General features: G+C 58.1%; 3 protein-coding genes across 5 annotated transcripts; 2 read left to right on the top strand and 1 right to left on the bottom strand.

Moving 5' to 3' along the window:
* The first annotated feature begins 894 nt into the window (after positions 1–894).
* LOC130160474 (G protein-coupled receptor kinase 5-like) lies at positions 895–10,298 on the top strand. 2 transcript variants are annotated; one of them, XM_056362983.1, is made up of 16 exons: positions 895–1,069; positions 5,416–5,511; positions 5,651–5,763; positions 6,591–6,668; positions 6,875–6,975; positions 7,048–7,140; positions 7,224–7,287; positions 7,368–7,508; positions 7,585–7,775; positions 7,848–7,885; positions 8,068–8,157; positions 8,251–8,459; positions 8,550–8,687; positions 8,767–8,904; positions 8,999–9,130; positions 9,226–10,298. In XM_056362983.1, exons 1-16 carry the CDS (start codon positions 1,018–1,020, stop codon positions 9,331–9,333), a joined length of 1,782 nt encoding a protein of 593 aa, XP_056218958.1. In that variant the 5' UTR covers positions 895–1,017; the 3' UTR covers positions 9,334–10,298. The 2 variants fall into 2 exon arrangements, with proteins under 2 accessions (XP_056218958.1, XP_056218959.1); XM_056362984.1 differs by lacking the exons at positions 895–1,069; positions 5,416–5,511; positions 5,651–5,763; ... (1 more) ...; positions 6,875–6,975; positions 7,224–7,287 and having other exon boundaries at positions 7,042–7,140.
* Positions 10,299–10,439: 141 nt separating this feature from the next.
* On the top strand, positions 10,440–16,389 carry STAR (steroidogenic acute regulatory protein). The gene is made up of 9 exons (XM_056362985.1): positions 10,440–10,929; positions 11,520–11,808; positions 12,614–13,130; positions 13,690–13,803; positions 14,086–14,213; positions 14,295–14,453; positions 15,053–15,237; positions 15,408–15,501; positions 15,593–16,389. The coding sequence occupies exons 3-9, from the start codon at positions 13,067–13,069 to the stop codon at positions 15,698–15,700; spliced, it is 852 nt and encodes a 283-aa protein (XP_056218960.1). The 5' UTR covers positions 10,440–10,929; positions 11,520–11,808; positions 12,614–13,066; the 3' UTR covers positions 15,701–16,389.
* ASH2L (ASH2 like, histone lysine methyltransferase complex subunit) lies at positions 16,388–25,839 on the bottom strand. Of its 2 annotated transcripts, XM_056362980.1 has the most exons (17): positions 25,677–25,839; positions 25,419–25,488; positions 24,612–24,757; positions 23,774–23,862; positions 23,328–23,422; positions 23,092–23,187; positions 22,771–22,866; positions 22,431–22,506; positions 21,722–21,739; positions 20,275–20,368; positions 19,684–19,901; positions 19,294–19,461; positions 18,746–18,939; positions 18,229–18,321; positions 17,902–18,000; positions 17,510–17,569; positions 16,388–17,062 (listed from the first exon to the last, which is right to left on the bottom strand). In XM_056362980.1, exons 1-17 carry the CDS (start codon positions 25,808–25,810, stop codon positions 16,955–16,957), a joined length of 1,854 nt encoding a protein of 617 aa, XP_056218955.1. In that variant the 5' UTR covers positions 25,811–25,839; the 3' UTR covers positions 16,388–16,954. The 2 variants fall into 2 exon arrangements, with proteins under 2 accessions (XP_056218955.1, XP_056218956.1); XM_056362981.1 differs by lacking the exon at positions 21,722–21,739 and having other exon boundaries at positions 25,677–25,838.
* Positions 25,840–26,736: the final 897 nt, after the last annotated feature.

Here is a 26,736-nt window from a genome sequence, read left to right as displayed (position 1 = left end):
GGTTGGCTTTGGGCAGCTGCCAGGCGGTGTGAGCCTCCGGCACGCAAGCAGGAAAGAGAAAACGGCGGCGAGCGGAGCGGGCTGTGCTGCAGAACCTCTCGCTTCATTTCCCTGCGAAGCAAAAGACTGGGGGAAGTGCGTGTGCAGGGGGGTGGGTGGCAGAGGGGGTCCCCCCGAGTAGCTTTTCTCTTCCGAAGCGGCCCGTTGCTTTGCAGGACGAGCCATGCTCCACCCGCCCAGCAGCCCCCTGGAAGGCAAAGGTGGCGCGGAGGGGCTGGGACAGAGCCCCCCGCCGGCGGGGCAGCCTGGGGAAACATTTCCCCGTGAGCTTCTGGCTTCTGGGGAGAAAAGGTGTTTTCCCCATCATGTTTCCTCGTGGAGACTCGAGTGGGGGGTCCTGCGAGCTTGGCGGTGGAAGTGGCGTAAACAAGGAAATGCCATTTCTTGCTTTAACCAGAAGCCAAAGCTCCACGGGCCAGTGGCTCCTGCAGCTGGAAAATCCCCGGGAGGAAACGGCTTGTTCGGTTTCGCTGCTCTGCCGCCCCTCTTGTTGGGGGGGGCGGCGCACACGGGACAGTGGGGTGTTTTGGGGAGCAAGGGTTGCCCCAGCCCCTCTGCCTGCCCAGGGGTCCTGTGCGCCAGGGCTCCCGCGCTGTGGGTTGGGGTCTCGGTGCTGGGGGGGAAGGCTGCTGTGCTACAGGCGGCTGCCGGGGGCGCAGGGCTGACCCCCCAAGGGGGGCGTGTGCCAGGTGCTGCTCTCGCCCGACCCCCAAGCCGGGGGGGGGGGGAGACACCCCAACGTGGGGGGGGCGCCCCCGTGCGGGGGGGCGCGGCGCTGCCCCTTACATAAGCCCGTGACGCCAGGGGGCGGCCCGTGACGTCATGGGGGTGACGCGCCCCCGGAGGCGGCCGGTAGCGGCGGGAGGTGCCGGCCCGCCCCGCGCCGCCGGGCCGGGGCAGCGCCGCGCCGGGCATGGTGTGCGGGCGGCGGGGCTGCGCCGCCGGCCCCCCCGCGCCATGGAGCTGGAGAACATCGTGGCCAACACCGTCCTGCTGAAGGCCCGCGAAGGTACCGCGTCCCGCCGGCCCGGGCGGCATCCCGCTCCCCTCCCGGTCCCGCGCTGCATCCCGGCCCCCCGCCCCGCGCCCCCTCCCAGCGGGCACCCTCGGCTCGGGGCCCCCCCGCGGGCACCCCGGGCCCCTTCCATCCGGGCCGGGTGGGCTCATCGCGGTTGGCATCGCCGAGCCCCCGGGAGGGACCGGCTGCCCCGGGGCCGTGGGACGCGTCCGTCGGTCGGTGCCCCCGGGGCGCGGGGCAGAGAGGGCACCGAGCCGTGCCGGAGCCGTTCCCCAGGCGCGGCCGTACTGGGACACCCGGGACACGGGACACCCGGGACACGGGACACCCGTCCGCCCGTGCCAGCAGGACGTGCCTGGCATGACGGGGCTCACACGAGCAAAACTTCGCCGGTGCCAGGACAGCTCGGCGCAGGCCTGGGCAAAACGGGCGCTGCCAGGAAAACCACGGCCTCACCGGTGCCGGAGCTGCCACCCCGGTGTGAGCCCTGCGGGAGCTGGGACGAGGCCTGGGGGGCAAAAGGCTGCGAGCCCCCGCGCCCCGCCAGAGCAGGGCTTGGCATGGGTCCTGGGCCAGCACAGGCGCCTTTGTTTGCTTTGGGTTTCCTTTGGGAAGCCGGCGCCCTCGTCGCAAAACCATTGTGACCAAAAAGCCACCAGCCCCAAAAGCCACCGGCCACCGGCGCTGGCCCAGCCCTGCAGGGGACGGGGCCACTCGGAGGGGATCCCATTTTTTTTTTTTTTAAATCCCCGTTTTCTAAAGGTTTCTTACCCCCATCACGGTTGCTTCCAGCAGCGTTGGAGATGCCGCGGGGATGACCCGTGTGCAGGGGCCGGAGAGGTCTGGCGTTGGGAGGCTGGAGCAGCCGGCCAGGCGTTCGCACGATGCTCCCTGCTCAGGGCTGGACCCTGCTCCTGTCCCGTGGGATGCACGACGGCTGCCGCATGCTGCACCGGAGCCTTGCCAGAGCCAGAAGGGGGTCTTGGCCTCGAGGGTACCAGGGGCTCTGCCACCACGGGTGCCAAATGGGTTAATGTCAGCGTGCGCCGGCTGCAAGAGGTGCCGGAAGCCGGGAAGCAGAGCAGGATGGAGGGCTGGGTCCTGGCTGGGCAGCTGCTTCCCTCCCTGGCGGCATGGACAGGACAGGAGCCGCCTCAGCAGAAGGCTGAGACCCTGCCGGCCATGGCCAGGGGACCCACACGTGTGGGTGTCACGGGCCAGCCTCGTGTGAAAGGCGCAAGGGGTTCGGCAAGGTCCAGCCCTGGCACCCTGGAGCAGCCACTGCCACCTGTTAATTGCATTTGGCCAAATTCTGCCATCCTCAGGGTGTGCTGGGGGGGCTTGGCTGGGGCAGCAGTCCCACACCCCTGGTGCTTTTGGGGGTGCTGGCAGCATCAGTCCCGTACCACGTGCAGCATCAGACCCTGAACGTGGCGTGGGTAGATGCCAGCACTGGGCTAGGCTGCGTGTTGGGGGTCTCTGTGGTTTGAGGGGCTCCTTGAGCTGCTGCCACCCGCTGTTGCCCTCAAAAGGGCCTTGCTCTGCTGCAGGGCCCCTCATGGCCCTTCCTGCTGCGCACCTGGGGGCTTTGCCCCCTGAAAGGTGGTCGGGGGGGCTGTTCCCTCTACCCAGCCCCACGAGGGCTGAAGGGGTCTGTGGCCGGCCACCCTGGGCTCTGTGCCCAGCTCAGCTGGGGCCGCTGGAGCCTTCGAGGGAGCGCTGATGTCCCGGAGGGCTGGGGGAGCCAGCAGGGCTTGGCCGCCTGCGGAAGTGCCTGGGGTAAAAACCCAGGAGCGTGTGGGCACGGAAGAGATAAGGGGCGGTGAGTAAGGCTTTATGGCCTGTCGGGGTGGAGGCAGGTGGCTCTGCACCTCACTGGGCATCAGCACCGTCTCGCCGCATGCTACCCGCTGCGGGGGACACGCTCCTGCCCGCTGCGGGGCTTTTGCTGCCAGGAGCTGCGTTGGTGTAACGCACCTCCCTGTTTGGTATGTGGGCTCCTTTCTGCTGAGAAACGGCTTTATTTGGCTTTCTGCAGCTTTTCTGGTTGCCGTGGTCGGCTTGGCAGCATCCTCGTGGGGTTTTCCCGGCACGGTTCACTTGGGGGGAGCAGGGCTGAGGCGAGTGCCCTCTTCTCGTGTTATCTTCCCTTGGGCATCCCGCTGCCTGGCCTCGTCTGCGCAGGCAGGGAGCAGGCAGCAGCGGGATGCCCAGCACGGCTGCTCCCCACGTGTCCTCTTTCTTGGCTGCCCTGACCCGGCAGAGGATGCTGTGGGAGAGGGGCTGGCCACTTCTGGGATGTCCCCATTGGTGCTCTGCTGCCCAGCACCAAGGGGTCCGTGCTGGCGGTGGGTGGCTGTGCCCGGGCCCCCTGCCCTGCCCACAGCCCTGTGCCGGGCCAGGAAGGGCTGCCAGCCCTTTGTGCAGTGCTGCTGGGATGCGGCTGCACCCTGGGGAGCAGAGGCGAGGGCAGGGTCACTTCCACGGGGTCTGCAGGTGGGGGTGGTCCTGCCCCACAGTGGGCTGGGACCCCCCCCGGAGCAGCCGTGGGTGGCAGGAGCAGTCTGAGCGCTTGCTGAGGCTCCTGACTGCCCTGCGCCTTGCGCCAGCTTGGCACAAGCATTGTGTATTTTTTTTTTCCTCCTTTACTTTGAGGTCTTTGGGTCTCATGCAGGCTCTAGCTCGGTGTCCTGGTGGGACCCATGTCTCTGCTTCCCCCGCTGCAGTGACAGGCTGGGGTGGGAGAGGTAGTGGCGGCTGGGGGCACTGGGGAGGGAGCGGGATGGGTTTTGCTTTGCTGGAACACACTCCGGGCAGAGGAGCGGGTCCCACTCCGAGCCCTGAGGCCTCGGTGGTCTGGGGCAGCTCTGCCGCAGGTGGGGTTTGGTGCAGTCTCACCCAGAAATGCTCTGGGGATGGGCTGTGCGCTGGGGACACAGAGCTCGTCCCGGCTCACCCCAGCTGTGCCGTGCCTGGCACGCTGCAGGCGAGACCAGAGCGGGGAAGGAGGATGCTGCGGCAGGAGCCTGTGTGGAAGCAAAACGCTTCTGACTCAGCCAGGGGAGAAGTGTTGGGGTGCAGGTGACAAGCGTTGATTTATTTTTATTGTTGCAGCAGGCAAGTTGAAATTTGGAAGGAGCACCAGGCGGAGCAGGGTGCTGGGGGTGATACCTGCAGAGTCTGTGGAACAGGCAGGGAGGGAACTGTGTGGGCAGCGTGTCCCTGAGCCCGGCCACGAAGCCACAGCCTCGGAGCATCCCTGCGAGGTCGGGGCTGCCGGGGCCCTCTGTCCCTCCCGTGTCTGTCCCGTGTCGGATGGCTCCTGGGGCAGGTGCAGGGTCCTTGCCAGGGCATCACCCCTTTGCTCACCAACCGGGGGGCTCCAGCCTGGGCACCGTGGGGCGAGGGGAGCGGCTGCTCCTCTTCCTGGGGCAGCGAGCGCTCCAGACCCCGTGCCACCGGTGCCAGGGTGAGCGGGGTGCCCAGGGACCCGTGCCCGCTCGCCGCCGAGGCTGCCCCGCCGGCTGGCGTGGGGCTGTTCCTGCCGGAGGAAGCGAGCCGATGAGGGCAGGAAGCTCTGCCCGGCCGAAACGCCAGCGCCGCCGGAGCCCAGCACCGGGGCGTCCCACGGGCTCGGCTCGGCGTCACCGGGGCCGGCAGCGGGTGGTGCTGGCCGGCCACCAGCTCAGACCCGCGCTGATGTCGGGTCCCTGCAGGGATGACTTCACGCACCAAGCATCCGCCTGCAAGCCCGGGAGGAGCGGCTGCTGCGGTGGGGCCATCCCCCTGCCCCCTCCTCACCCCCAGCGGGTCCCCGTCCTGCAAAGGCAGAGGCCGGGCTGCTGCGGCCCCACGGGCAGGATGAGCAGCTCTGGGGGGGATAAGGAAGCCAGATGTTTACTGGAGGGGGAGATGCGGGACCATGGCATTGTTTGGGGAGGAAGCATGCACGTTCTGGGTCCAGCCCTCTCTGGCACCTGGTGATGCTGAAGGGGATCCCGTTGCTGCCCTGGCATGAGGCTGGGAGCCACGAGCACGTGCAGATCCCCTCAACTCCTCGGGATGAGGGTCCCCTTGGGGGTCAGAGCCCTCTCCAGGGCTGAGGATGTGTTTTCCCGTGTTGCTTTAAAGCTGGCTAAAGCCCCAGTGCTGGCGGCATGCGGGTATGTCTGTGAGTGATGGGTTTTGGGGACCAGCAGTGGTGAGATGCAGGAGACCCCAAACTGAGTGGCTCTGCAGTGCTGGGCAGGGGCTCTGCTCCCTGTTGCCAGCTGGGCCGGGGCAGCGATGCCCACCCTGGCAGTACGACCATCTCTCCCTCTCCCCCCCGGCTGCAGGAGGTGGTGGCAAGCGGAAAGGCAGGAGCAAGAAGTGGAGGGAGATCCTCCGGTTCCCGCATGTCAGCCAGTGTGATGAGCTGCGGAAGGGCCTGGGTGAGCCGGGGAAGGTGCCGGGAGCTGGCGCAGGGGGCCCGACATGGCACCGGGTAGTGGCTGCGTGGGGGACATGGCAGGCGCAGGGCTGTGGCACGTGCTCGGTGCAGTGCGTGGCACATCCCACCTTCCCTTGCAGAGCGGGACTACAGCAGCCTGTGCCAGAAGCAGCCCATCGGCCGGCTGCTCTTCCGGCAGTTCTGCGAGACGCGGCCGGAGCTCCTGCGCTGCATCCGCTTCCTGGACGCTGTGGTGAGGGTCCCCGCGGGATGCCACCGCGCCGGCTCTGCTGGGGGACGGTGACTTATGGAGGCATTTTCCCAGGATGGGGCTAGTTGGGGTTTTGGCCACTGCCACGGCCGGTTCACAGTGTGGGCCCCAGGGTGGTGGCTGTGGAGTGGCACCCGGGGGGCTGCAGGGGAGGCAGAGACCCCCCATCCTGCCGTGCTGCGGGTTGCACTGGGGGAGGGGGACTCTCCATCCCAGCAAGCTCAGAATCCAGCGGCGCCTGCTGCGAGGTTCACCCTGGTGCCAGGTCTCAGATGTTGGCGAATGGGAAAAACAAACCTCATAAAATGATCCATGTTTCCCATTACCGCACGGTTTGTGTCAGCAGTGTGTGAGCGCCCTGCGCAGCAGGGTCAGCTTTCCAGGGGCTGGGGGCTTCGTGGGGAGCAGCCGGGGCCTCTGGGGTGCACAAAGACCTGGCAGCCACGGGGGCTGCTGATGGGGAGCATGTGCCTACGAAGCGGCCCCTGCTTGTGCTGGCTGCCAGAGCTCTTGCGGGACATTTTTCCTCTCTTTGAATAACAAGAGCTGCTGGGGCTGTGGTGGGCCTGAGGGTGGCAGCCCACTCCCCTGTTGCGGGGAGCAGGGTGGGACCCCCGCGGGGCTGCCTGCACCACCACAAGCCCCGCAGCAGGCAGCTGCCCATGGCACGGGGGTGCATGCAGCTCCCTGGCCCCACAGCCAGGCAGACGTGCCTCGTCCGGGGGAGCAGGGGGCTTGGCGGGGGGCACAGGGCAGAGCCATGCCCTGTGCCACTGGCTGCAGCACCCTCCTCTCCCCGGGCATCCCAGGCGGACTACGAGCTCTCCCCGGATGAGAAGCGGAAGGAGATGGGGGAGGAGATCATCTGCCAGTTCCTCAAGCAGGAGGTGAGTCTGGGGGGCTTTCCTCCCCCAGGGCAGGATGGGGTGAGGGTGGGATGGGAGCAGCAGGAGGGGTCCCTTGCTGGCCACAAAGCCATGTCCCTGCTCTCCGGGCATCCCAGAAGGTCCCATTGCCCAACTGGGATGATGGGTGGGATGCGGGAGCGATGCACCCAGGGGGTGAGTGTGCAGCCGTCTGCTCCCCCCGGCAGTCCCCAGATTTCCTGCCCGAGGTCGGCCAGCCCCACGCCAGCCAGTGCCTGCAGGACCTGCAGAAGAGCCCCTACAAGGACCTCTTCAGCAGCTGCCTGCGGTGAGTGCCTGCCCGGGGACGGGCGTGCGGGGGGGCTGCAGGTGACACCAGCCGCCCCCTCTGCCCCTGCAGCACCCTGCACGAGCACCTGAGCGGGGACCCCTTCACCGACTACTGTGACAGCATGTATTTTGACCGGTTCCTGCAGTGGAAGTACCTGGAGAGGTGAGTGAGGAGTCTGGGGGGTCTTAGGGTGGGGGGGGTCTGGGGGGCGGCGGGGCTGATGTGCCTAGGGCTGTGCGTTTCAGGCAGTCGGTCACCAAGGACACGTTTCGGCAGTACCGGATCCTGGGCAAGGGCGGTTTTGGAGAGGTGCGGCCACAAAGGGAGGGGGGATGGGGTGGGCTGGTGGGGGCTCACCCCGCCGCTGTCCATGTGTGCCCCCCCCCCAGGTGTGTGCCTGCCAGGTGCGGGCCACGGGGAAGATGTACGCCTGCAAAAAGTTGGAGAAGAAGCGGATCAAGAAGCGGAAAGGGGAGGCGATGGCCCTGAACGAGAAGCAGATCCTGGAGAAGGTCAACAGCCGGTTCGTGGTGCGTTGTGCTCTCTGGAGGGGCCGGGGAGCCGGGGGGGCCAGTGCCGATGCTGATGGCCGGGGTGGGCGCACAGGTGAGCCTGGCCTATGCCTACGAGACGAAGGACGCTCTCTGCCTGGTGCTGACCATCATGAATGGCGGCGACCTCAAGTTCCACATCTACAACATGGGCAACCCTGGCTTCGAGGACGGGCGCGTGGTCTTCTACGCAGCGGAGATCTGCTGTGGGCTCCAGCACCTGCACCAGGAGGGCATCGTGTATCGGTGAGCATGGTGCGGGCACAGGGCCGGCGGGGTGGGACTGCTCTGTGCTGAGCCATCCCTCTGTCCCTGCAGGGACCTGAAGCCGGAGAACATCCTGCTGGATGATGATGGTGAGGAGGGAGGTGCTGGGCTGGGCTCTGCCCATGCTCTTGGCTCTGGGGTTGGGTGTCTGTGTGCCTCCTGGGGGTTCTCTGGCTGTGTTTTGGGGAGGATGTGCAGGGATGTGGGGTGGCTGTTCCCTGGGATGCTGGGCGAGGGCACCATCCTTGGGATGAACCCCTTCCCTGCCCAGGCCACATCCGGATCTCCGACCTGGGGCTGGCCATCAAGATCCCTGAGGGCGAGACCATCCGCGGCCGCGTGGGCACTGTCGGCTACATGGGTGAGCATGGGGGCTGCGCCGGCCGGGCTGGCCTGGGGGTCCCTGTGCCACGGTGTGCCCAGCCGCTGATGGCTCTGGGGCTGTGCCTCGCAGCCCCGGAGGTGATCAACAACGAGCGCTACACCTTCAGCCCCGACTGGTGGGGCCTGGGCTGCCTGGTGTACGAGATGATTGAGGGGCAGTCACCCTTCCGCGCCCGCAAGGAGCGGGTGAAGCGTGAGGAGGTGGAGAAGCGGGTGCAGGAGGAGCAGGAGCTGTACTCGGACAAGTTCAGTGAGGATGCCCGAGCCATCTGCAAGATGGTGAGCTGGAGACCCTGGGACCTGCCGGTACCCTCGGGGGGTGGGGCTGGCTCCATGGCCCCCACCGTGACCACCCGTCCCCCTCCCCAGCTCCTGGCCAAGGACCCCAAGCAGCGGCTGGGCTGCGGAGCTGACGGGGCGGCCGAGGTGAAGCGGCATCCCTTCTTCAGGACCATCAACTTCAAGCGCCTGGAGGCCGGCATCATGACACCCCCCTTTGTGCCAGACGTAAGGGGCTGGGCCGGGGGGGACCCCAGGGGGGGGGTGAGCCCCGCTCCCCCCACTGACAGCTCCGTGGTCCCCACAGCCCCGGGCGGTTTATTGCAAGGACGTGCTGGACATCGAGCAGTTCTCAACGGTGAAAGGCGTCAACTTGGACCAAACCGACAACGATTTCTACACCAAGTTCGCCACCGGCAGCGTCTCCATCCCCTGGCAGAACGAGGTACCAGGGCTGTGGGGCACTGGGGGGTCCTGCCATGCTGTGGTGCTGCTGGGGCGGCCTGTGCCTGCCCTCCGAGTGACCTGTCCCCCCCCAGATGATTGAGACTGAGTGCTTCAAGGACCTCAATGTGTTTGGACCCAGCGGGACCCGCTCCCCTGACCTGGACTGGACGCAGCTGCCCGAGCCCCCCAAGCGCAGCCTTCTGCAGCGGCTCTTCCGACGCCACGTAAGAGATGGGGTAATTGGGGGAGGGGGGGACGGTTTGCCCTGGGGTCTCCTTGAGACCCCCCTGGCTCACTGCCCACTGTCTGTCCCTCACAGCCAGCTGACTACACCATCGGCACCACCATCCAACCCCCCCACCCAGCCGCTGTGAACTCGCACACTCCTGCGGCCAACTCTGCCTGCCGAGCCCCGGCACTGTCCTGACCCCTCTCGCCATCCCGGGGGAGCCGCTGGGGCCGGGAAGCCCCCAGCCCGCCCCCCCCCCCCCCCCCCCCGGGTTATCTCGGACCAGCGCTGGGGCCAGGGTCTCCAGGGATGCTCGTGGAGGCGAGGCAGGATGCTGGCACAGGCTGGTGAGGGTGGGCAGGGGGTGATGGAGAGGCAATGGGGCAGAGTCTGCTTGACCCCGGCCCCCGGCCCCTTTCCCCCAGCCCCACTGCGCATCCAGCCTCTTCCTGGGGGGTGCCATGCCCAGCTGCCCCCCTGCCGCTGCCAGGGGAAGGGGCTCGGGCAGGGACCATTTGAGCCTGTTACCTTACTGCCAGCTCGATGCACAACCCTTGCGGGCACTGAGGGGCTGCGGGGCTGCCTGCGCTGTCCAGATAGAAACAAAGGCAGCCTTGGAGGGGGGTGTCACCCCCAGCTCCCCCTGGCTGTGCTGCAGCAGGAGGGACAGGGTCAGCCTGACAGACCCCCCGCCTCGGGGGAAGCACAGCCTGCCCCTCCTGCTCCATCCTCCACGGTGTGAAATGGACTCAGAGAAGGGGATTTTCTTGAGTGTGGCTGGGCTGGGGGGGGGCGTGGGGGGGGGCTCCCTCTGTCCACGGGACAGCTCAGGGCAGCCTCGGGGTGCCCAAGCCTTGCCTGTGGGGTTGGGTGAGCAGGGGGCAGTCAGCACGCATGGGTGCACGAGGGGCAGGCAGCGGGTGTGCAAGGGACAGTGCACGTGGGCGTGCAATGTGCAGGCACCGTGCATGGCTGTGCAAGGGACAGCATACGTGGGCTGGGGGGTCCCAGGGGTCCCGGTGAATCCCGGCCTCTGACACCTTTGGTTTACATTCAATCGGGTTTTGTACATTTGTAAACAATTGTAAATATTTGTACGTGGAGCGCCTGGATGTACATTTTTAAGCTAAAAGCTGCAAATACAGCCATGTGATTACTTTCCACGGGTGCGTGGGGGGCATGTTGAGGGGGTTGGGGACCCAGCGGGGGCTGCAGGGGCTTTCTCAGCCGTTTTACCTCCCCCAGCGTTTTCTCTCTCCTCTGGCCCCCACAGATGTGGGTGGGAGGGTGCTGGGTGCCTGTCCTGGAGCGGGGCCATGCCATCTTCCCCAGGCATCTCCTTGCTGGCATGCAGGATGCGGCCACGTGCTCCCCGCACCCCCAGCACCACCAGCTTGGCAGGACCTGGCTTGGCATGCCCAGACGAGGATCTGGGTAGGCCCAGGTGGGTCTGAGCTGTGGCTGGGGCCTCATCCTGCCGCAGGCAGGTGAGCGGTGCTAGAGCACACGTGGGCTCAGCCAGGCAGCCCCGGCTGCCTGATCTCATGATCTCATCACATCTCCCTGATGGAGAGGTGCCTTCCCAGGGCCCGAGGTAGGTGCTGGGACCCCCGTCCCACCCCTGACACCCGCGGCACCACGCTGCTCCCCAGCACCGGTGCCACCCCTGGTGCCACTCCCGGTGCTGCGGGAGGGCTGCCGTCCCTTCCCCCTTGCAGGCTCGGACGCCGCAGGCAGCTCGGTGGCACGGTGACAGCGTGGGACCCCTGAGAGATGACTGGAGGAGATGCCAAGGTCACATCAGGAGCTGTTGAGGGTCCTCGGGGTGTCCCAATTAACCAGACCCTCTTGAGGGTCCTGGGGGCCCTTTCGGCACAGCTTCCCGACAGGCTGGGGGGCTCAGTGTGCCGCTCCGGGGACTGGCTGCCTGGAGCACCTGCCTTGTGCACCATGGGGCAGCATCACTGTCCCCATGTCCCCAGCTGCGAGGCACAGAGGGGCTTGTGCCCCTCCAGCCCCCGCAGCCCCCAGCCGGAGGGGTGACTCTGCCTGGGCTGTTTTGGTTCTTCTCACAAACAACAGCGTGTCCTTGTGCCGAGGCCTTGTGCCCGGGAGCAGCTGCTCCCTCTGGGATAACAGCGGTCCCGGCTGGTCCACAGCCGAGGGGTCTCCCTGCTGCCCCGGTGCCGCGTACCCCGGACAGGGGGGCTGTGGGTGCTGGGGGGGGATGCACCGTGCCAGAGGGTCTCACCGCTCTCCCCAGGCACTGCAGACCCGTCGGTGCACGGTGTGTGTTCGGCACGAGCTCCACTGCGGGGTCAGGAGCTCCCGGCAGCGGCTCAGGGATTTCAAACCCTCCTGATTTTTCCTCCCGCTGTCCGCAGGCATGTGGGGACCAGGAGGATGAAGCCCAGCCCCCGCGGGGGAGAGCTGCAGCAGGGACCTGGGAATCACGCCTGTGTGGGGACTTTCCCAGGAACCATTCGGGAAAGGGATGGTGCAGCTTCTGGCTTCCTCCTGGTCCTACCAGCGCCTTCACCCAAGTGCGCATCGCCAACACGAGTGCAAGGTGTCTTGTCTCGCACGTGATGGAGAGCAGCAGCCCCAGAGATGGAGAGGAGCTGTCCTGGGGAGCAGCAGGGCCGGAGCAGCGGGACCATTCCCAGGCGGCAGGTAGGACCCAAACCGTCTCTCGGGGGCTCAGTGAGGGGCTCCTCGGGGGCCGGGGCGCTGGTGCAGGAGTGGCTGACCTCCCCCCTTGGCCAAGTTGTTGCAACAGCGGGGAGGAAGGTCAGGTTCCCTGCAGGAGGGTGCAGGGGCTGACGTCAAAGGAAGCAGCTGGTGATTCATGGGTTCTTGGGAGCGCTGGTCTCTGGAGCTGTAACTCATCCCAGAAATGTCATTTCATCCTTGAGTGTTATCGCTGCTCTGCCATTGCCCACCGCTCCCAGCTCCACAGCAGATAAACCAGCCTCTGGGGGAGGTACGGGGCTGCCCCTCGCTCCCAGCCCCGAGCTTAGTGGCTTAACACATTTAATATTCAGCTTTGTGTAGGCTGAAAGAGCGGCTGCATCAGCATGGTGCTGGTGGGGTGAGGGAGGGCTCCAAGATGCTCTTGTCCATGCAGTGTGCACGAAGCATCCCCAGTGTTCCCGCTGCGCGCAGCCATCCCGGGGGTGCCCACCCACCCTGCACACGGTCACGGGTGCCAGTGGTGCTGGGAGGTCCCAGTCTGCAGGGTTTGGTTTGTGCACGGGGGCTCTAATGCAGCGAGGGCTCTGTGGTGGGTCTGGCCCCCAGGGCAAGGACAAGTGGCCCCATTCTTGTGTCCGGCTCGGCAGAGCCTTGCTGCAGTTATTCTGGGATGGTTGTGCTGTGAGATGGTGTTGTGCATCGTTATCCGTTATTATCTGTTGTTTTCTGCCGTATCAGTTGTTACACGTTGGAATTAATCGTTATCTGTTGTTCTCCACGCCAGCTGATCCATGCAGGGGCAGCCGTGCTGTGGACCCCAGGTCCACATGCAGTGGGGTTTATCCCCAGCACAGGGGTCACCTGCAAAGCCCCATACGAGCTCAGGAGGCTGTGCCTCCGTCTCCTGCCCTCGCCTTGCTGCAGGAGCTCACTGTGGACCGCGGATGGGGGCTGGCCAGGCTCCATCGTGCCAGCACCGCATACGAGCACACGTCTGCCCACGTGCGTGCATCTGCTCGCCGGATGCGACCCGCGGCCCCCGGCAGATGCACAAGGAGCCAGGTCTGGCCTTGGCCCCTGTGGCCCTGCCATAAGTGATGGCTCTTATCTCCCTGCTGACAAGCCAGCATCCTTCAGCTGGCGTACTTAAGGCTGAGCGCCCCGCGGGCCGGCCAGAGGAGTGCTCACCACAGAGACGCCCGCCCGCAGCACCCACAGCTCCATCCAGACCAGGGAGATGCTGCCCGCAACGTTCAAGCTCTGCGCCGCCATCTCCTACCGGCACCTGCGCAACATGACTGGTGAGGGGCTGGGGGCCAGGACGCGGGGCTGGGGGAAGCCCCTCTCCATGGGCTGCCTGCCCTGGGCAGTGCCGGCAGGGCGGGAGGAGGCTGGGGGCTCCGGGGGGCTCTCCCCACCCCATGCCATGTTGCTTTCTGGGTTTCGTGTTTTACTGTCTCCACGACCCTTTTTGTCACAAACCTATTGCTGGGGTCCGACAGGGATGGCTGCACGTGGAGGGTAGCAATAGGTGATGCCCCCACCGGCTGCGAGGGTGTTTATTGTACTCCGTTTATACGGCCCGCCTGGGCACCTCACGATTGCTCCTGGGTATTTTTACAACTGTCGCTGGCTCCCCACACGCAGCGCAAAGCCTGGGTTTGTTTAGGACAGCTTGTGACCCCGAGCAGTGCAATGCCAGTCAGCTGCTCTCGGTGCCTGTGGGGACTTCAGCGAAGGGGGGAAGCAGAGACTTTTCCGATGTTGTATTGTTTAAATCCGGAAGGGGGGGGAATAAGATAGCAAGCCCTCTGCAGTGCGGTGCTTGGTGCTGGCGAGTAACGCGCTTTCTGCTCTCAGGTCTGAGAAGACAAGCCACTGTTGCCATCAGCCAGGAGCTGAGCAAGCTGGCCTGCCGCAGCGCAGGACCCGGCCTGTGGATCAACCAGGTTCGCAGAAGCAGCACCTTGCTCAGTAAGTGCCCAGCAGGCGGGGGTCTGCCCCTTTCTGCCGGGTGGTGACCGGCGCAGGTCAGGGCTGGAGGGTGGCCGGAGGGAAACCTGCTTGTGGGCAGCCCGTGCTTTTGCTTTTGCTAAACAAACGGCAAAGGCAGGCAAGCAGCCCAGAATGTTTACTTCCCTGGCCCCTAGGCGCAGACAAGTGTATTTGATGTAGATAAAGCTTATCTGGCATTTGGATGTGTTAGCTGTGCAGTGTTCTTCCGCTCACTCCCGATTTTGTCTGATCCCGCGGCAGGCTCAAGGCTAGAGGAGAAGCCCTTCAGTGAGATGGAAATGTCTTACATCAAGCAAGGAGAGGAAGCCCTCCAGAAATCACTCAGCATCCTCGAGGACCAGGACGGCTGGAAGACTGAGACGGTGGTGGTAGGCGCTCTGCTTTGCAGCAGACTCCATGTGGTCCTCCTGTAAATATCTGCAATATTAATTCTGCCTTCCCCTCCCCAGGGTAACGGAGACAAAGTGCTGAGCAAGGTGCTCCCAGATGTGGGCAAGGTGTTCCGACTCGAGGTGGTGGTGGACCAGCCCCTGGACACGGTGTACAGTGAGCTGGTGGACAACATGGAGCAGATGGGGGACTGGAACCCCAGCGTCAAAGAAGTCAAGGTAGGGAGCGCGCGTCAGACGCGGCTCAGCCAGGGGCTCACGCACACGGGCTGCTCCGAGCGGCACTGCAAGGGCCAGAGAATCGCTCTGCCCAAAACGGCAGGAGCACAGGGCTTTCTCCACCCGTTCTTTGGGAACGGAGAAGCCAGGCTTTATCTTGTCTGCATCCTGCTGCAGACGTAGGGCTTGTTCCACAGTAATCGCGTTGCTGCTGCAGCAGAAGCGAGCCTGTAGCAGCTTGTCTGCTATTTACCCTGTAGGAATCGCTCTTTACTGCCAGGGAGTGGGCCAGTTCTGATGCTCATTTGTACTGCACCTAGAGGAGAAACAGCACAGCACCCCACCACACAGGGAAGAGCGTCTGGCTGTTCCACAGCTTGTCCAGACTAAAAGAAGCATTAAGAGAACTACCTTCTCTTTTCAGATACTGAAAACTAACATTCTGCATTCTGGAATTAAGCAGATATTTGCAGGTTTTCTCCTTGTAAACACCGAGTTTTTGTAAGAGCGTGTATTTGAACACATGGTAATCAAAGCTAGCTTTGAGCTGTGTTTACAGTGAATACTTGAAATTAATGTTTTAATTCTAAACTCTGCAGATTCTCCAGAAGATTGGAAAGGACACAGTGATCACCCATGAGAAGGCGGCTGCTACCCCCGGCAACATTGTCGGACCACGGGACTTTGTGAGCGTCCGGTGCTCTAAGAGACGTGGCTCTACCTGTGTCCTGGCTGGCATGGCCACCAAGTACGGAGCTATGCCAGAGCAGGAAGGATTTGTAAGGTAACCGCCTTTTGCATTCACTTACAGGGTGTGCAATGGGAGCCAGGTTCACACTCCAGCTTCTAGCGCTGGCTCTGGGTAATAAGCTTGGTCTCAGCAGGAAGAACTGCTGAGGAAACCCTGAAAGTCAGACACTGCTGTCTTAACTGTGCACTCCCGTCCTCTTACAGAGCTGAGAACGGCCCCACGTGTATGATCCTCCGCCCGCTGCCCGGCCATCCTTCCCAAACCAAGCTAACGTGGCTGCTCAGCCTCGACCTGAAGGTGAGTTTTGCGGCGAGCATTTCAAAGCAGCAGCCGGCGCTGCTGCACGCGAGGCAAGTCGCACTGACGGGCTGTCCCTGCTCCTCCCCAGGGCTGGCTGCCAAAGACCATCATCAACCAGGTCCTGTCCCAGACGCAGGTCGACTTTGCCAACCACCTTCGGGAGCGCCTAGCCCAGACAGCGGCCGTGAGCTGCTGACCGCACCGGCTCGTGGTGCAGTGCTTGCTTCAGGGGCGAAGGAGTGACTCCGGTAATTACTAGAGGGTAATTACAGCCTGTGCTAATTAATCCAGGCCTTTAACAGTAGACACCACTAATTTAATACATAGTTTCAATAGATAAATAAAGCTTTGTTTATTGAAACTACTTGGACTTCAAATTTCTGGTCCAGCATTTGCTCCATTGAGCACATGCTGGTCCAGTCAGGCCCCTGCGACCTCCCTAACTAATTAGTTTCAATGAATAAACAAAGCTTTAATTAGCTGTGTCCACTATGATAGGCCTTGGCCAATTAGCGAATAGAGAGGTCCCAGACCACTGCCTGGGAAGGCAGGAAGACCAGCACAGGACTGACTTCACCCCAGATTTTACCGTCCTCCTTCACCCAGAACACAAACAGCACTTACCTAAAACTTTTATTCCCTTCTCCTCCCCATGCAGCAAGTCTAATTTATTTTTCCTGTACAGACACATAAAATGTCAAATTATTTATTCATTCAAAGCTCTGTATTGATGATTATTGGCAGGAGGCCCTGTCTAACTTGTCAGTGCAGCAAGCTGAAGGAGATCTTCAGCTCAAGAGCTCTCTAAAGTGTAGCTACTTTGGGTTTGTCTCACTCATAACAAGTTGCAAGACAAAAAAAAAAAAAAAAAAAAAAAAAGAAAAAGAGTTAAAGCTTTTATTTTTAAACTGGTTTCCAGTTTGTGGGGGGAAAAAAAAATACAGTTTGGACAAAAGCCCAAATTTCAGTCTTACATGCAGTAGTCTTGTTACAACACAATCCTTCTGGCTGGAAGCTGTTGTTTACAATTCACCGAACACAGCTTGGCAGAAGCGTCAGTGTTCCTTCTGCAAGTGTACACACAGCGGGTAGGGCCAGCTACAGCCTGCTCTCACTGAACAAGTGACTGTTACAACCCAGGTACAGCACATGAGCAGTTACCTCAACACAATGCTTGCTGCTTCAGCTAGCTACACTGGAAAAGTTACTGAAGACTCCAAGAAATGCCCACAAATTGCACAATACATACTAGAACTGCATTCACTTAGACTCCAGCGTAGTGGTAGAGCGTGAGTCTTGAGCAGGTAACAAATATACACAGTGCCTGCTGTCCAGAGCTGCGTTGGCTTCAGCTTGTTTGCTCTGAGTGATGCATGTTCCTCTATAATAAAAACCATTTGACTGGATACCCACTGTGTTGCTTTTGTTAACGCTACACCGCCTGCTTCCTTTATGGCTCCCAGGGTGGGCTTCGCCTCCCATCAACTTCTGTCTCTACGTGATACAGAACGTCTGCCAGCGTGTGTTCTACAACAGCACCCCAGCCCATGTCACTCATCTGCAAAGGGAATGAAAGACAGCTCCAGTCACGGAGTCCAGGCCCAGGACAGAGTGACTAGCCGTGTTGCACAGTAGCTTTCCAGTTCTGTTTCCCTCCTGAAAACATCGGGCGGGAGTGGTGGTGGAATTCCAAATGTGTCCTTAAACAAGAATTGAGGCCTCTTGTTGATAGAAGAGGCTAACACAGGCAAACCCAAAATAATCTGTCAAGAACAAGGCAGCATCTACTATTCAGTTAAAATTTAGCCAAATTGTCAGGCTATCTGTCCTCAAATATTTTTAAATACAATCCTTTTGGCTACACCAAGTACAAAGATTGAAGAGGACAGACACAGGCTTGGTATAAATTGACTCCCACCACCACAACAGAATCGCAGCTGCCTGCTGTTGAAACACTGTGAGCCTACCACAAAGCAGGGGGTAAAAAGCTTCAGTTATTACTTACCGGACGGTAAGTGATATCTCTGGGTGGATACTTGAAATATGGCCCAAAGTTTATAGAAACCTGTGGAAGACAAGTCTGGTATTAGATTAAAAAACCCCACACAACAGGAATGTTTTTTTTAGTCTTTAGTTCGCATCCCCTCTGACTGCTGAGCCTGCCTGCGCCCCCTGCAAGACCACAGGAACAAACATCCTTGGCACGGAAGGAGAGTGTTCATTCAGGAGTTTGATCAAGTTACGTCATACAAATGAACAGCATTGTTCCATACTCCCTTCACTAAAGTAATTCCCATCTCTCCTCTTCACTTGCTCGACACGTTCCCAGAGTGCTCACACAGCATTGCTACAACTATGATGGACTTAGGAATTATCATTCAAAGATACATCACTTACCGTGCAGCCTTTGTACAAAGAAATAGCAGGAAAATAAACTCCTTCAAAGATGTCTTTAAAGGCAATTCCTTGGCTGGCACCATTCTTGAAGAATATTATCTGAAAAGAAAAATGAAGAGGTTTGTTCCCATTGATGCTAACTTTCATGACCTTACTTGTGAACTACAAACCAATCCTCAAGATGCAGTTTAACTTACAGTTAACTAATGACCAGCCTCCCTTTGTGCTCATTAAATGCAAGCAATTAATACATGCAATACACCAGTCTCAGCAGCTCTCTGCTCTTCCTAAAGTTCTTCATCCTCCACCTACCAAAGCTTTACCTACCTGGCTTCCAGGTGCTTGCTTTAGGCTCTTCTCTGCTTTGTCCACAAAGTCCTTCTCTTCAAAGTACAAGTAGCTTTTGAATTTGATCAGAGCCTGAAATATTAGAAAGCAACCACTTCAGAAGTGAGCCAGAAAACCCCTTACCTCTAGTGACGTAGTAAAGAAGGGCAGACGTACAGGAGCGTGCTCTGGGATACGCATGACTGTTGGATCAGAGTACCCGTGAAGAGCAAAGTCACACATCTCAAATGTTTGAGAGAACCAGGAGGGGAAGAGAAGAGGGAAGGAGACGCAGGCACTCTCATTCAGCAGTCTTCCCCTGCAGAACTTCTGGGTGGGTCTGGGTATTTTGTTTTCCTGAGATCAGTGCTTTGGAGCTCTCCTCTACGAGCCAGTGGCACCCCGAGGCAGGAGGGAAAGGATGCACTCAAAGGGAGCAAGGGTGAGGCCAGAGCAACCCGTTTGCCACTTGTCCCCCTAGCCAACACTTAATCCGACAGCGAACTCCACACCTCACCTTATCCTTGTACGTATCGGGCAGTGATTTGGCAGTCTCAGTATCTTCTGGAAGACTGATGTAAAAGCCCAGTACATCACCCTGCCCATAGCCAGATGAATAGTGTTTCCCTATCGACTGGTGAAACTTTGTTCCCTTCTTGCTGCGCCAGGAGTAACTGAACTTGTCATATCCCAGAGGTGCCTGGAGGTTCCCTGCAGAAACCAACATTTCTTCATGAACACACAAGAGTGTAGCAGGAGCACGGCTGCATGTCCCGCTTCAAGTGTCAGAACACTAATTACATTCAGTTAACAAATACAACTGCCATTCGTACAAATGCATCGACTCCAGTGTTAAGCGAGGCCAAGCACGCAAAGCATACAGGCTCCACCCGTACTGCAGTTCTGCACGGGTTAAACCGCCTGCAGCGCTTCCCCTTACGAAAAGCAGCGTTGAAGCGGGCAAGCTCAACATTACTTACCCTCTGTAGGTCTGCATTACTGGGGAAAGAAACACAGGACCCGGCTGGAATCCCCTGCTAAGAAATACCCGGTAAAGCTATTTACCTAATGGCTGTGACCAGCCTAATCTGGCAGCTGTATCTGGAGGCATCTCATCCATGGATATTTCAAAGTACCAGGCTCCTTTCCGCACTCCATGCGAGGCTCGCACCATCGAGTAGCCCTTCTCACCGATGACAGTCAGTCTGTCATCGGAAATCTTTAACTGAGGAGCTGCCGGAGATGAAAGAAGGTGGTATGAGCAGTTCATTTGCAATTTCTAACGTGCACCGATGTCAGAAGGCAAGTGAACACACAGAAGCGGATTTAACGCTTGCACCTCTTAAAGCAATTACGTCTGAAGTGTCAGTAACCAGTAACATGAGGTTAGAGAAGATGGCCCCTCGTAAGAAGAGCCGGCTAATACAACTCGCATACGATTAGCAAGCTTTGTACCTCGGTCGTGCAGTGCTAGGAGGACTCGTTCATACAGGCAGGCTCTGTAGAGGTCCCCAGGAATAGGCTTTCCTGCCCAACAGTCTAACTCCAATTTTTCCGGGTCAGGTGCGTGGGGGTCAGGCTCAGCCAAGATGTAACGATATCCATCTTTGTTAAAGGGGTGTTCCAAAGGATAACCGTGGGGTGGTAAGCGCTGAGCGGAAAACAACGGGTCACTGCAAAACACAAAAACTACAGGCTGGCATCTCACGGTGGCTACTGCTCAGTCACAAGTCAACCCAGGGCAGCCTCTTGCAGAGCGGTACCTGCGGCGCCCGTGGCCCGCACGCCACTTTGCTTCCAAGCGTACGCTCATTTCATAGACGAAGTTTCAAGCTTCAGTTTTAAAATCTCCGTTTCAAATAATTTCTAGCATGTGACCTATCCATAACATCACAGGGTTATGTCATGATTCCCCTCAAATCTACCAAGGTCAGAGACAGGCAGAAGTCAGCTTAAAGGCATCAAAACTAGAGCTGTCCCTCTGACCAGCGTACACCGCCTCGCTGCAGGTGCTCACCACCGCCACTGAATCATCTTTCCTCTCACCTTCTGGTTTTCTTGGCCGTTCCCGTGGTCCCTCCGTCCTGCTGCTTGCGCTTCGCTCCCCGTCCCTTCCCACTGCCTCCTGCAGCCATTCCCCCTTAACACAGAGACCACGACATATTAAGCGGCTGATGATCAGAGAGAGCCCGTGTGCATGGAATCTCCACAAACAGAAAGGGGCAGAAGCAGCCGAATTAAAAACAGTTCACGAGCTCAAGTACCTTCTCCCACAGTTGTATGTGAAACAGACTCTATTGAAAATGAGCACAGCAAAATCTAGAACTTGTAGACATTGCAGAAGTTGACTACAAGGTACATAAGTTTCGAGTGGAAGCTAAGTGAGATTTATCCACCAAATGAGCTCAACTCAAGCTTTTTAAGGTGAGGGCTAAGAATCCTTGCTGTTTGTAGATCTTTTGATCCACTTCAAAACCATTACTATTTGCTTTCATGGAGATTCCAGTCACAGTTCAAATTTATTTCTGCAAAAGTAGCAGAAAACCCAACCTACAGCACACACTATCTGATTTTAAGCAAAGTCATCACATCCCAGTGACACTATGCTGAAGAAACACGCTGACGCCCATAAGCAATAGCACTTAACGTTAAATTTCCATCTATAAAATAAAATATACCCAAGTTGAGTCAAAATGTAAAGCAATAGAGGTGTTTCTCTTCAGTATTACCAAAATCAGTACTATGATTGAACAGCGCATCATTTTAAATTACAGCAGCCAATTTTTGCTCACAAATAAAAGTGCGGTACAGAAAAGCTACATATCAAATTTAATCGAACTAATATCAGTGTAACATTTTAATACGTTAAATTGTATATGCGTTTTATCATTAGTCTAGTTCAGAATAGATCACTCTTGATTTACAAGGAAAACTATAGAACTTTTTACGTACTGTAGATAAACACCTTTATGGACTGCATACTGTGTTGTAATTAAAAATACAGTCAGCTTGTAAGTTATCAGCATTCCCCTTATGGTGTAAGGGATTCAAACCACTGAAGGAATACCATATTCTGCACAAACGTGACATGATCTCAGCTGCACTCGCTAGTTTTAGAGCGGATAAAACCTTGAGGCTTTCCAGTTTGTCATCACCTGAACAATCAGAATTTCCTATCAGCTCACAGACTCAGACCACCTCTTCAGGCATTAATATTTAACACGTAGTATCAGGTCAAATCATACAAAGTTAAAACAAACGTAAGTGGAAAATAAAACTTTAAACCAGTCAAGTGGGGCAGAATATGATAATGAAAAGCTTCTAACTGCTACAGATTAAAAAGTGAAATTGTTGTTTTCTATCAAAGTATTATTGCAATCACATCAGGGCACGCTTTTGATTTTTAATTGACTTTAGCTTCTAAGGTAATTGAGCAAAAAAGCTTTGCAAACAATAATACTTAAGTTTTAGAAGCTGAAAGGTAAATATTCACCTCCCAAAGAGGCTCCACCTGTAAGGACAGAAGTCGCACCACATATTTGTCAGATCTTCCAGAAATTAAATAAAAAAAAAAACCCAGTGCATGAAATGGAGACAACACAGCCTTAGCCATCTATAACCCTGCTTCAAAAAGCCCAAGATACCGCCTGCTAGGTTCTATCTAGGGTGTTTAATATCGAATGCTGTAGCCTTGCGCACAAAGAAATCTCATCAACGGCTAACATTACTGCAGTAGGATTACTCTAGGTAATCTGAGCAAGCTAGCCAAAGTTGTTAGCACAGCTATCATTCCGCAAAAAGGAACAGCAAAATGCAAGCAGTGATTATAAGGAATATATACTTTCCACAACTACTTGCGTATCTCAAGAGTGAGGGAAATGGGAAATCTGAATAATACAAGTAGGCAAATTAAAACCATCATGAAACAAAACAGACAGCTCAGCTTTCCTGCAAGCATCTTTACTGAGCTGGCTGCCATAAAGAAAAGTTGAACCTTCACAAGAATGTAAAATTAATCTATCCCTATAGAAAGGCACAGGGAGGCTGGCTGAACATGTTTGAACATAACCATAACCTCAGTTCACACAACAGGTTTAACTGCGGCACGTCAACTAACATAACTGCACAGACATCCAGCAACAGGACTGGGAAAACACAGCTTAGTCCCAGATATCCAAAGGCCACCTGAATAAAGAACTTGCCATTTAAGCTTCCGCTTGTGGATACAGCATTGTTCTGTTTCTGGTTATCATATGCAGGACCAATATTGGCAAGATCCTGAAAGACATTTAAAGCAAAACAACAACAACAAAAAGCGTGATGTATAGACTCAGTCAAGCTTACCACGCAAAGCCTGAACACAACAATTCCAGGTGCTGGAGTACTCCAACACATCGCCTGGCACAACACAGGCTCACAGCATGGCTTGGCTGAGTTTTGCCTGCTTGACTGAGGATAAGCGACCAGCAAAGAGAAAGAGAACTCCCACACCTCCCTCCCAACTCCCCAGAGCACAGTCTCCTTCCAGCTCTAGTTACGTACCTGGTCTAGAAGCCCGAACTTGGGGTAATCTTCTTCTGGGTCTTTACTCCCCGGGTCCGGATGCTCTTTCACCAAGAACACATCTCTTTCTTTACACTAAGACAGAGGAGTTTAAGTTACACAGGGTAAGATCCTATCACGATCACGAACAAGTGTTTAAATCACAGTATTTACTGTTAACACATAGCATGTGTATCAACCACATTAGCAGCATGAGAATCTTCACCATTTAGCTCCAAGTCCAGACCTCGGCAAACACAAACATCAGATGACTACATCATCCACTGAAAACCCTCCAAGAATTTAACTCAAAATACCTACCATAGTTTTGACAATATTATTAGGCCAAGTCATTTTCCCAGGTCTCTGTCGTGTTGTCATACACTCCCAGTACTTATCAATAAATGGGATAATATCCTGTAAAAAAAAATAAAATAAAACTGAGTCTTAACAGTCTGGGTCTGAAAGCCTCACTAATAGTATTTATTTGTTTGAACTTGCTCTTCACTGAAATCATAGCTTACATAAATCTGTGATGATTTTTATACCAGCCATACCTTATCTTTTGAGAACATAGTTTTCGGGTGCTCATCTTGTGTCCTCGACTGCCACGTTAAGTTGGCCAGAGCACTAAGGCACATTTCCTTGAGATCTCAAAAATAAAAATACACCAGAACTAGAATTATGCTTCAGGGGGAAGATCGAACATACACCGTGTACAGCAATTGCTAACCACACAGCATCCGCGCTACCTTGAATAAAAGCAAAACCCTCACAAGTTCTGCCCTAACTCAGCAGCCCTCACAAAACAAGAGGATTTTCACCATAACAGTTAGCAGCAAAACATTTTTAGAAAAAGCCACACACGCTTGTGGCCAATAAGGGATTTTCTGGTCTTTTTTGAAAAATGAAAAGCAGAACTCTTCCACCGCCTTTAGATAAAACGAAACCTCTAGGATTATCCTGCATAAATTTCCAGTAAATGTGCTTTTTTTACACTTACTTGCTTGTTTTCTTAAGAAATATGTGTTCCCACTGTGATGGCAAACGTTACAATGGAAACTGTAGTTGGTCATGAAAGGCAGGCATGATCTGGAAAAGAGCACGCCGATTTGTAAGTTCTGGTGTACACTTTGCTTACCACATCAGATTAACAAATTAATGATTCCAGGTTAACAAATGAATTATTCTCTCCCCCTCCCCAGAAACATATTACAGGTTCAATGACATTTTCATCAAATTATGTTTGTCATGGGCATCAAGAAAAGACACAAAGCTCTTGAGAAAACCTAAGCAAGCCAAGCCTAGTGTCATCTTCTTGTTTTAGAGAAGTCCTGAAATTCATTCAGCAACACAAGAGACAACATCCAGAAGCTCTGGACAAGGGGCTCCACCCGAGTCAGTTAATTTTCCTCAGAAGTCTAGAGTACTTTAGGAACAAAATCCAACAACAAAAAGCATCTGGTTCCAGAAAGCAAGCTGAATTTACTTCTCACTTACAGAAACATTTTATTTTTTGTTCACGCCAATGGAAAATGCATGCTGAAGCCCCCTCTGCTTTTCAAGTAACATTTACAGGCCTCTAAGGCACCAGGTGGCTTAGTCCAAGGGTGGCTCTGACAGCCCTGAGGTCTGCACAAAGATTTTTTTTTTAAAAGCTGAAATGTACAAACATAAACACTTCCTGCTGTGGGGTAAAGCTTTTGTTATTCGCATAACAAGCTGCTCTCCAAGCATCCAAGGACCCAGACGGGCTCCTGGTCCCTGGGAATTTACACTCGATATACTTCCACTGCTACTGACCGAAGTTTTGTGCCCAGCGTTAAGCAGAGCTTACGTACGTGGTATCAATGCCAAACGTGTCCGCTGTGAACCATTTGGTACAAATTCCACACTGCAGCTCTATCTCGCCAAGCTGCCGCCCGTTCTCTTCGTCCACCGAGCCCGCCTGCGTGTCCAAGGCTTCCGCGGTGTCCCCAGCAGCTTCCTACAACCAGAGCAGATCAGCACACTTGGGCTGGCTTAAAGACTGACTGAATCAGACAGGGAAGAGGTTTTATGCAGTAACCTGTCAAGACAGGAGAATTCAGAGAGGGCAACTTTTTTCTTCCCTTAACACACAGCCATGCTGTGAGCGAGCTAGGACTATTCCGTGGTTTCAGTTAGAACTAGTCGGATGAGGGAGGATTTAACTTCCAAAATCATCCTTTAAAGGGCTGGGCAGAAAGTCCTTCTCGTCTGAACCGCGGGAACACGCTCAGACTTTGGTTTTTCGGGTAGCCTCGCCTTCTGCGTCTTCGCCTTAGCCCTGGCTTTGTATCCTCGGAAAGCTGAGGGCGCTTGTTGATGCCAACGCGTCGGGTGTCACCAGACATGGATTCGTTAAACACAAACGCTCCGTTTTCTGGCGAAGAGCGGCACGCCCGCCCGCTCTGCACCGCGCGCCCCGGGCCTTCGCCTCCCCCCGCGCCGCCCGGGTGGGCGCCGGACCCGGACCCCGACCCGGACCCGACCCGTCCGGGACACGCGCTGGCGGGCCGGGAGGGGGCGAGCAGCCCCCGGGGCAGGTGGCCCAGGGCCACCTCAGCCCCCGGCCCGCGCCGCGGGGACAGCCGGCGCCCGCGCCCCCCCCGCACCTACCAACCTACCAGGGGGTCCTTGCCGTTGGCGGACTCCGTCTCCAGCGCGGCGGCGGCATCCCCCAGGCCGGCATCCCCCCTGCGGGAGCAGAAGCGGGTTCCCCAGGGCCCCGGCGCGGCCCAGGCCCGGGTCCTGACGGGGGGCGCGGCCCGGGCCCCCCCGGGGCACAGGGACCGCCCAGCCCCCCTCCCCCCCGGCGGGGCGCCCCAGGCCTCCCCGAGGGGCGCCCCGAAACCCTCCCCGGCCGCGGGGCGGGCCGCGCATACCCCGGCTCGGCGTCGGTCGCGCCCGGCTCGGGCGGGGCCGGGGGCTCGGCGGCGGGGGCCTCCGGCGGGGGCTCGGCACCCTCGGCCGCGGGAGCAGCGATTCCCGCCCCGGCGGCCGCCGGCGCTGCCGCCATTTCCACCCGCCGCCGCGCTCTCGCGCGCGGCCGCAGCTCTCGCGAGACTCCGCGCCTTAAAGGGGCGATGCCGCTGCGGGGTGGACCGCAGCGCGCGGCCGAGCGGCGCCACCTGCCGGCGGGCGCCGGGAAGGACGCGGCGGTGGCCCGGGACAGCCGTAGCGTCGCGCTGCCTGGACGTGACGTCACCCTGTTCGGCCGTGACGTCACCGAGACCGGGAGCTAGGCGCGGAGCGGACCTGGGGATAAGCAGCCCCACGTCAGCGCATGTCCCCGCCGGTGCCCGGCAGGGCGGGGCGGGGAGTGCCACCCGCGGCACCCGTGGGTTCCCCCCTGACACCGGCCCCACGCTGGGGGTCCCGCCTGAGGACTGAGCACGTCTCCCCCCAGAAAGGAGCGGCGCAGCCTCGCCAGCCACTGCTCTGCAAGAGCCCCTCGCTGGGAGGGCCGGCGGAGCGGGTGTCCCCCCTGCTCGGCTGCTCACACCTCCGGGCTGGGGGTGACGTGCAGCCACGTGCCCCCATGGCTGCTCTTGCTGCTCGGTGGTGTTAAAGGCCCACGGTGGAAGGTTCCCCCATCGCATCCCCCCACCCAGCCCAGCCACACCGACCTCCCCAGGCTGGTCCCTGGGCCCACCCAAGGACGGTGCTGGCCACCATCCCCTCACACCCAGCTGTACCAGCCTCATTCTGTCCTGCACCCTATGCCCCAGCAGCGAGGTGCAGTGGGTGCTCAGCATCCTCTCCCCTGGTCCTGCTCTGGACAGCACTGGGAAAAGGGGAAGCCAAGGGGGAGCAGAGCCCCTGCCCAGGCGGGGTGGGATTGACAGGGGCAATGGCCACGGGTGCCCATGGTCCTGGTCCCTTCTGCAAGGAGCAGGACAGGATTGGGAGGGGGGCAGGCAGTGCTGGGGTGTCCCAGGTGCC

The sequence above is a fragment of the Falco biarmicus genome, chromosome 18 (assembly GCF_023638135.1).
Source record: "Falco biarmicus isolate bFalBia1 chromosome 18, bFalBia1.pri, whole genome shotgun sequence".
Lineage (NCBI taxonomy): Eukaryota > Metazoa > Chordata > Aves > Falconiformes > Falconidae > Falco > Falco biarmicus.
Note: the sequence above shows the minus strand (reverse complement) of the source record. Positions and strands in the feature narration are given on the sequence as shown.

Coding starts and splice junctions, on each gene's coding strand:
- LOC130160474 (XM_056362983.1), top strand. CDS start 1,018: ATGGAGCTGGAGAACATCGTGGCCAACACCGTCCTGCTGAAGGCCCGC. Junction 7,141..7,223: donor CAGTGGAAGTACCTGGAGAG/GTGAGTGAGGAG, acceptor TGTGCGTTTCAG/GCAGTCGGTCACCAAGGACA. Junction 7,509..7,584: donor AGGTCAACAGCCGGTTCGTG/GTGCGTTGTGCT, acceptor GTGGGCGCACAG/GTGAGCCTGGCCTATGCCTA.
- STAR (XM_056362985.1), top strand. CDS start 13,067: ATGCTGCCCGCAACGTTCAAGCTCTGCGCCGCCATCTCCTACCGGCAC. Junction 14,214..14,294: donor GGAAGACTGAGACGGTGGTG/GTAGGCGCTCTG, acceptor TCCCCTCCCCAG/GGTAACGGAGACAAAGTGCT. Junction 15,502..15,592: donor TGCTCAGCCTCGACCTGAAG/GTGAGTTTTGCG, acceptor GCTCCTCCCCAG/GGCTGGCTGCCAAAGACCAT.
- ASH2L (XM_056362980.1), bottom strand. CDS start 25,810: ATGGCGGCAGCGCCGGCGGCCGCCGGGGCGGGAATCGCTGCTCCCGCG. Junction 22,867..23,091: donor ATAATATTGTCAAAACTATG/GTAGGTATTTTG, acceptor CCTCTGTCTTAG/TGTAAAGAAAGAGATGTGTT. Junction 22,507..22,770: donor AGTTCGGGCTTCTAGACCAG/GTACGTAACTAG, acceptor AATGTCTTTCAG/GATCTTGCCAATATTGGTCC.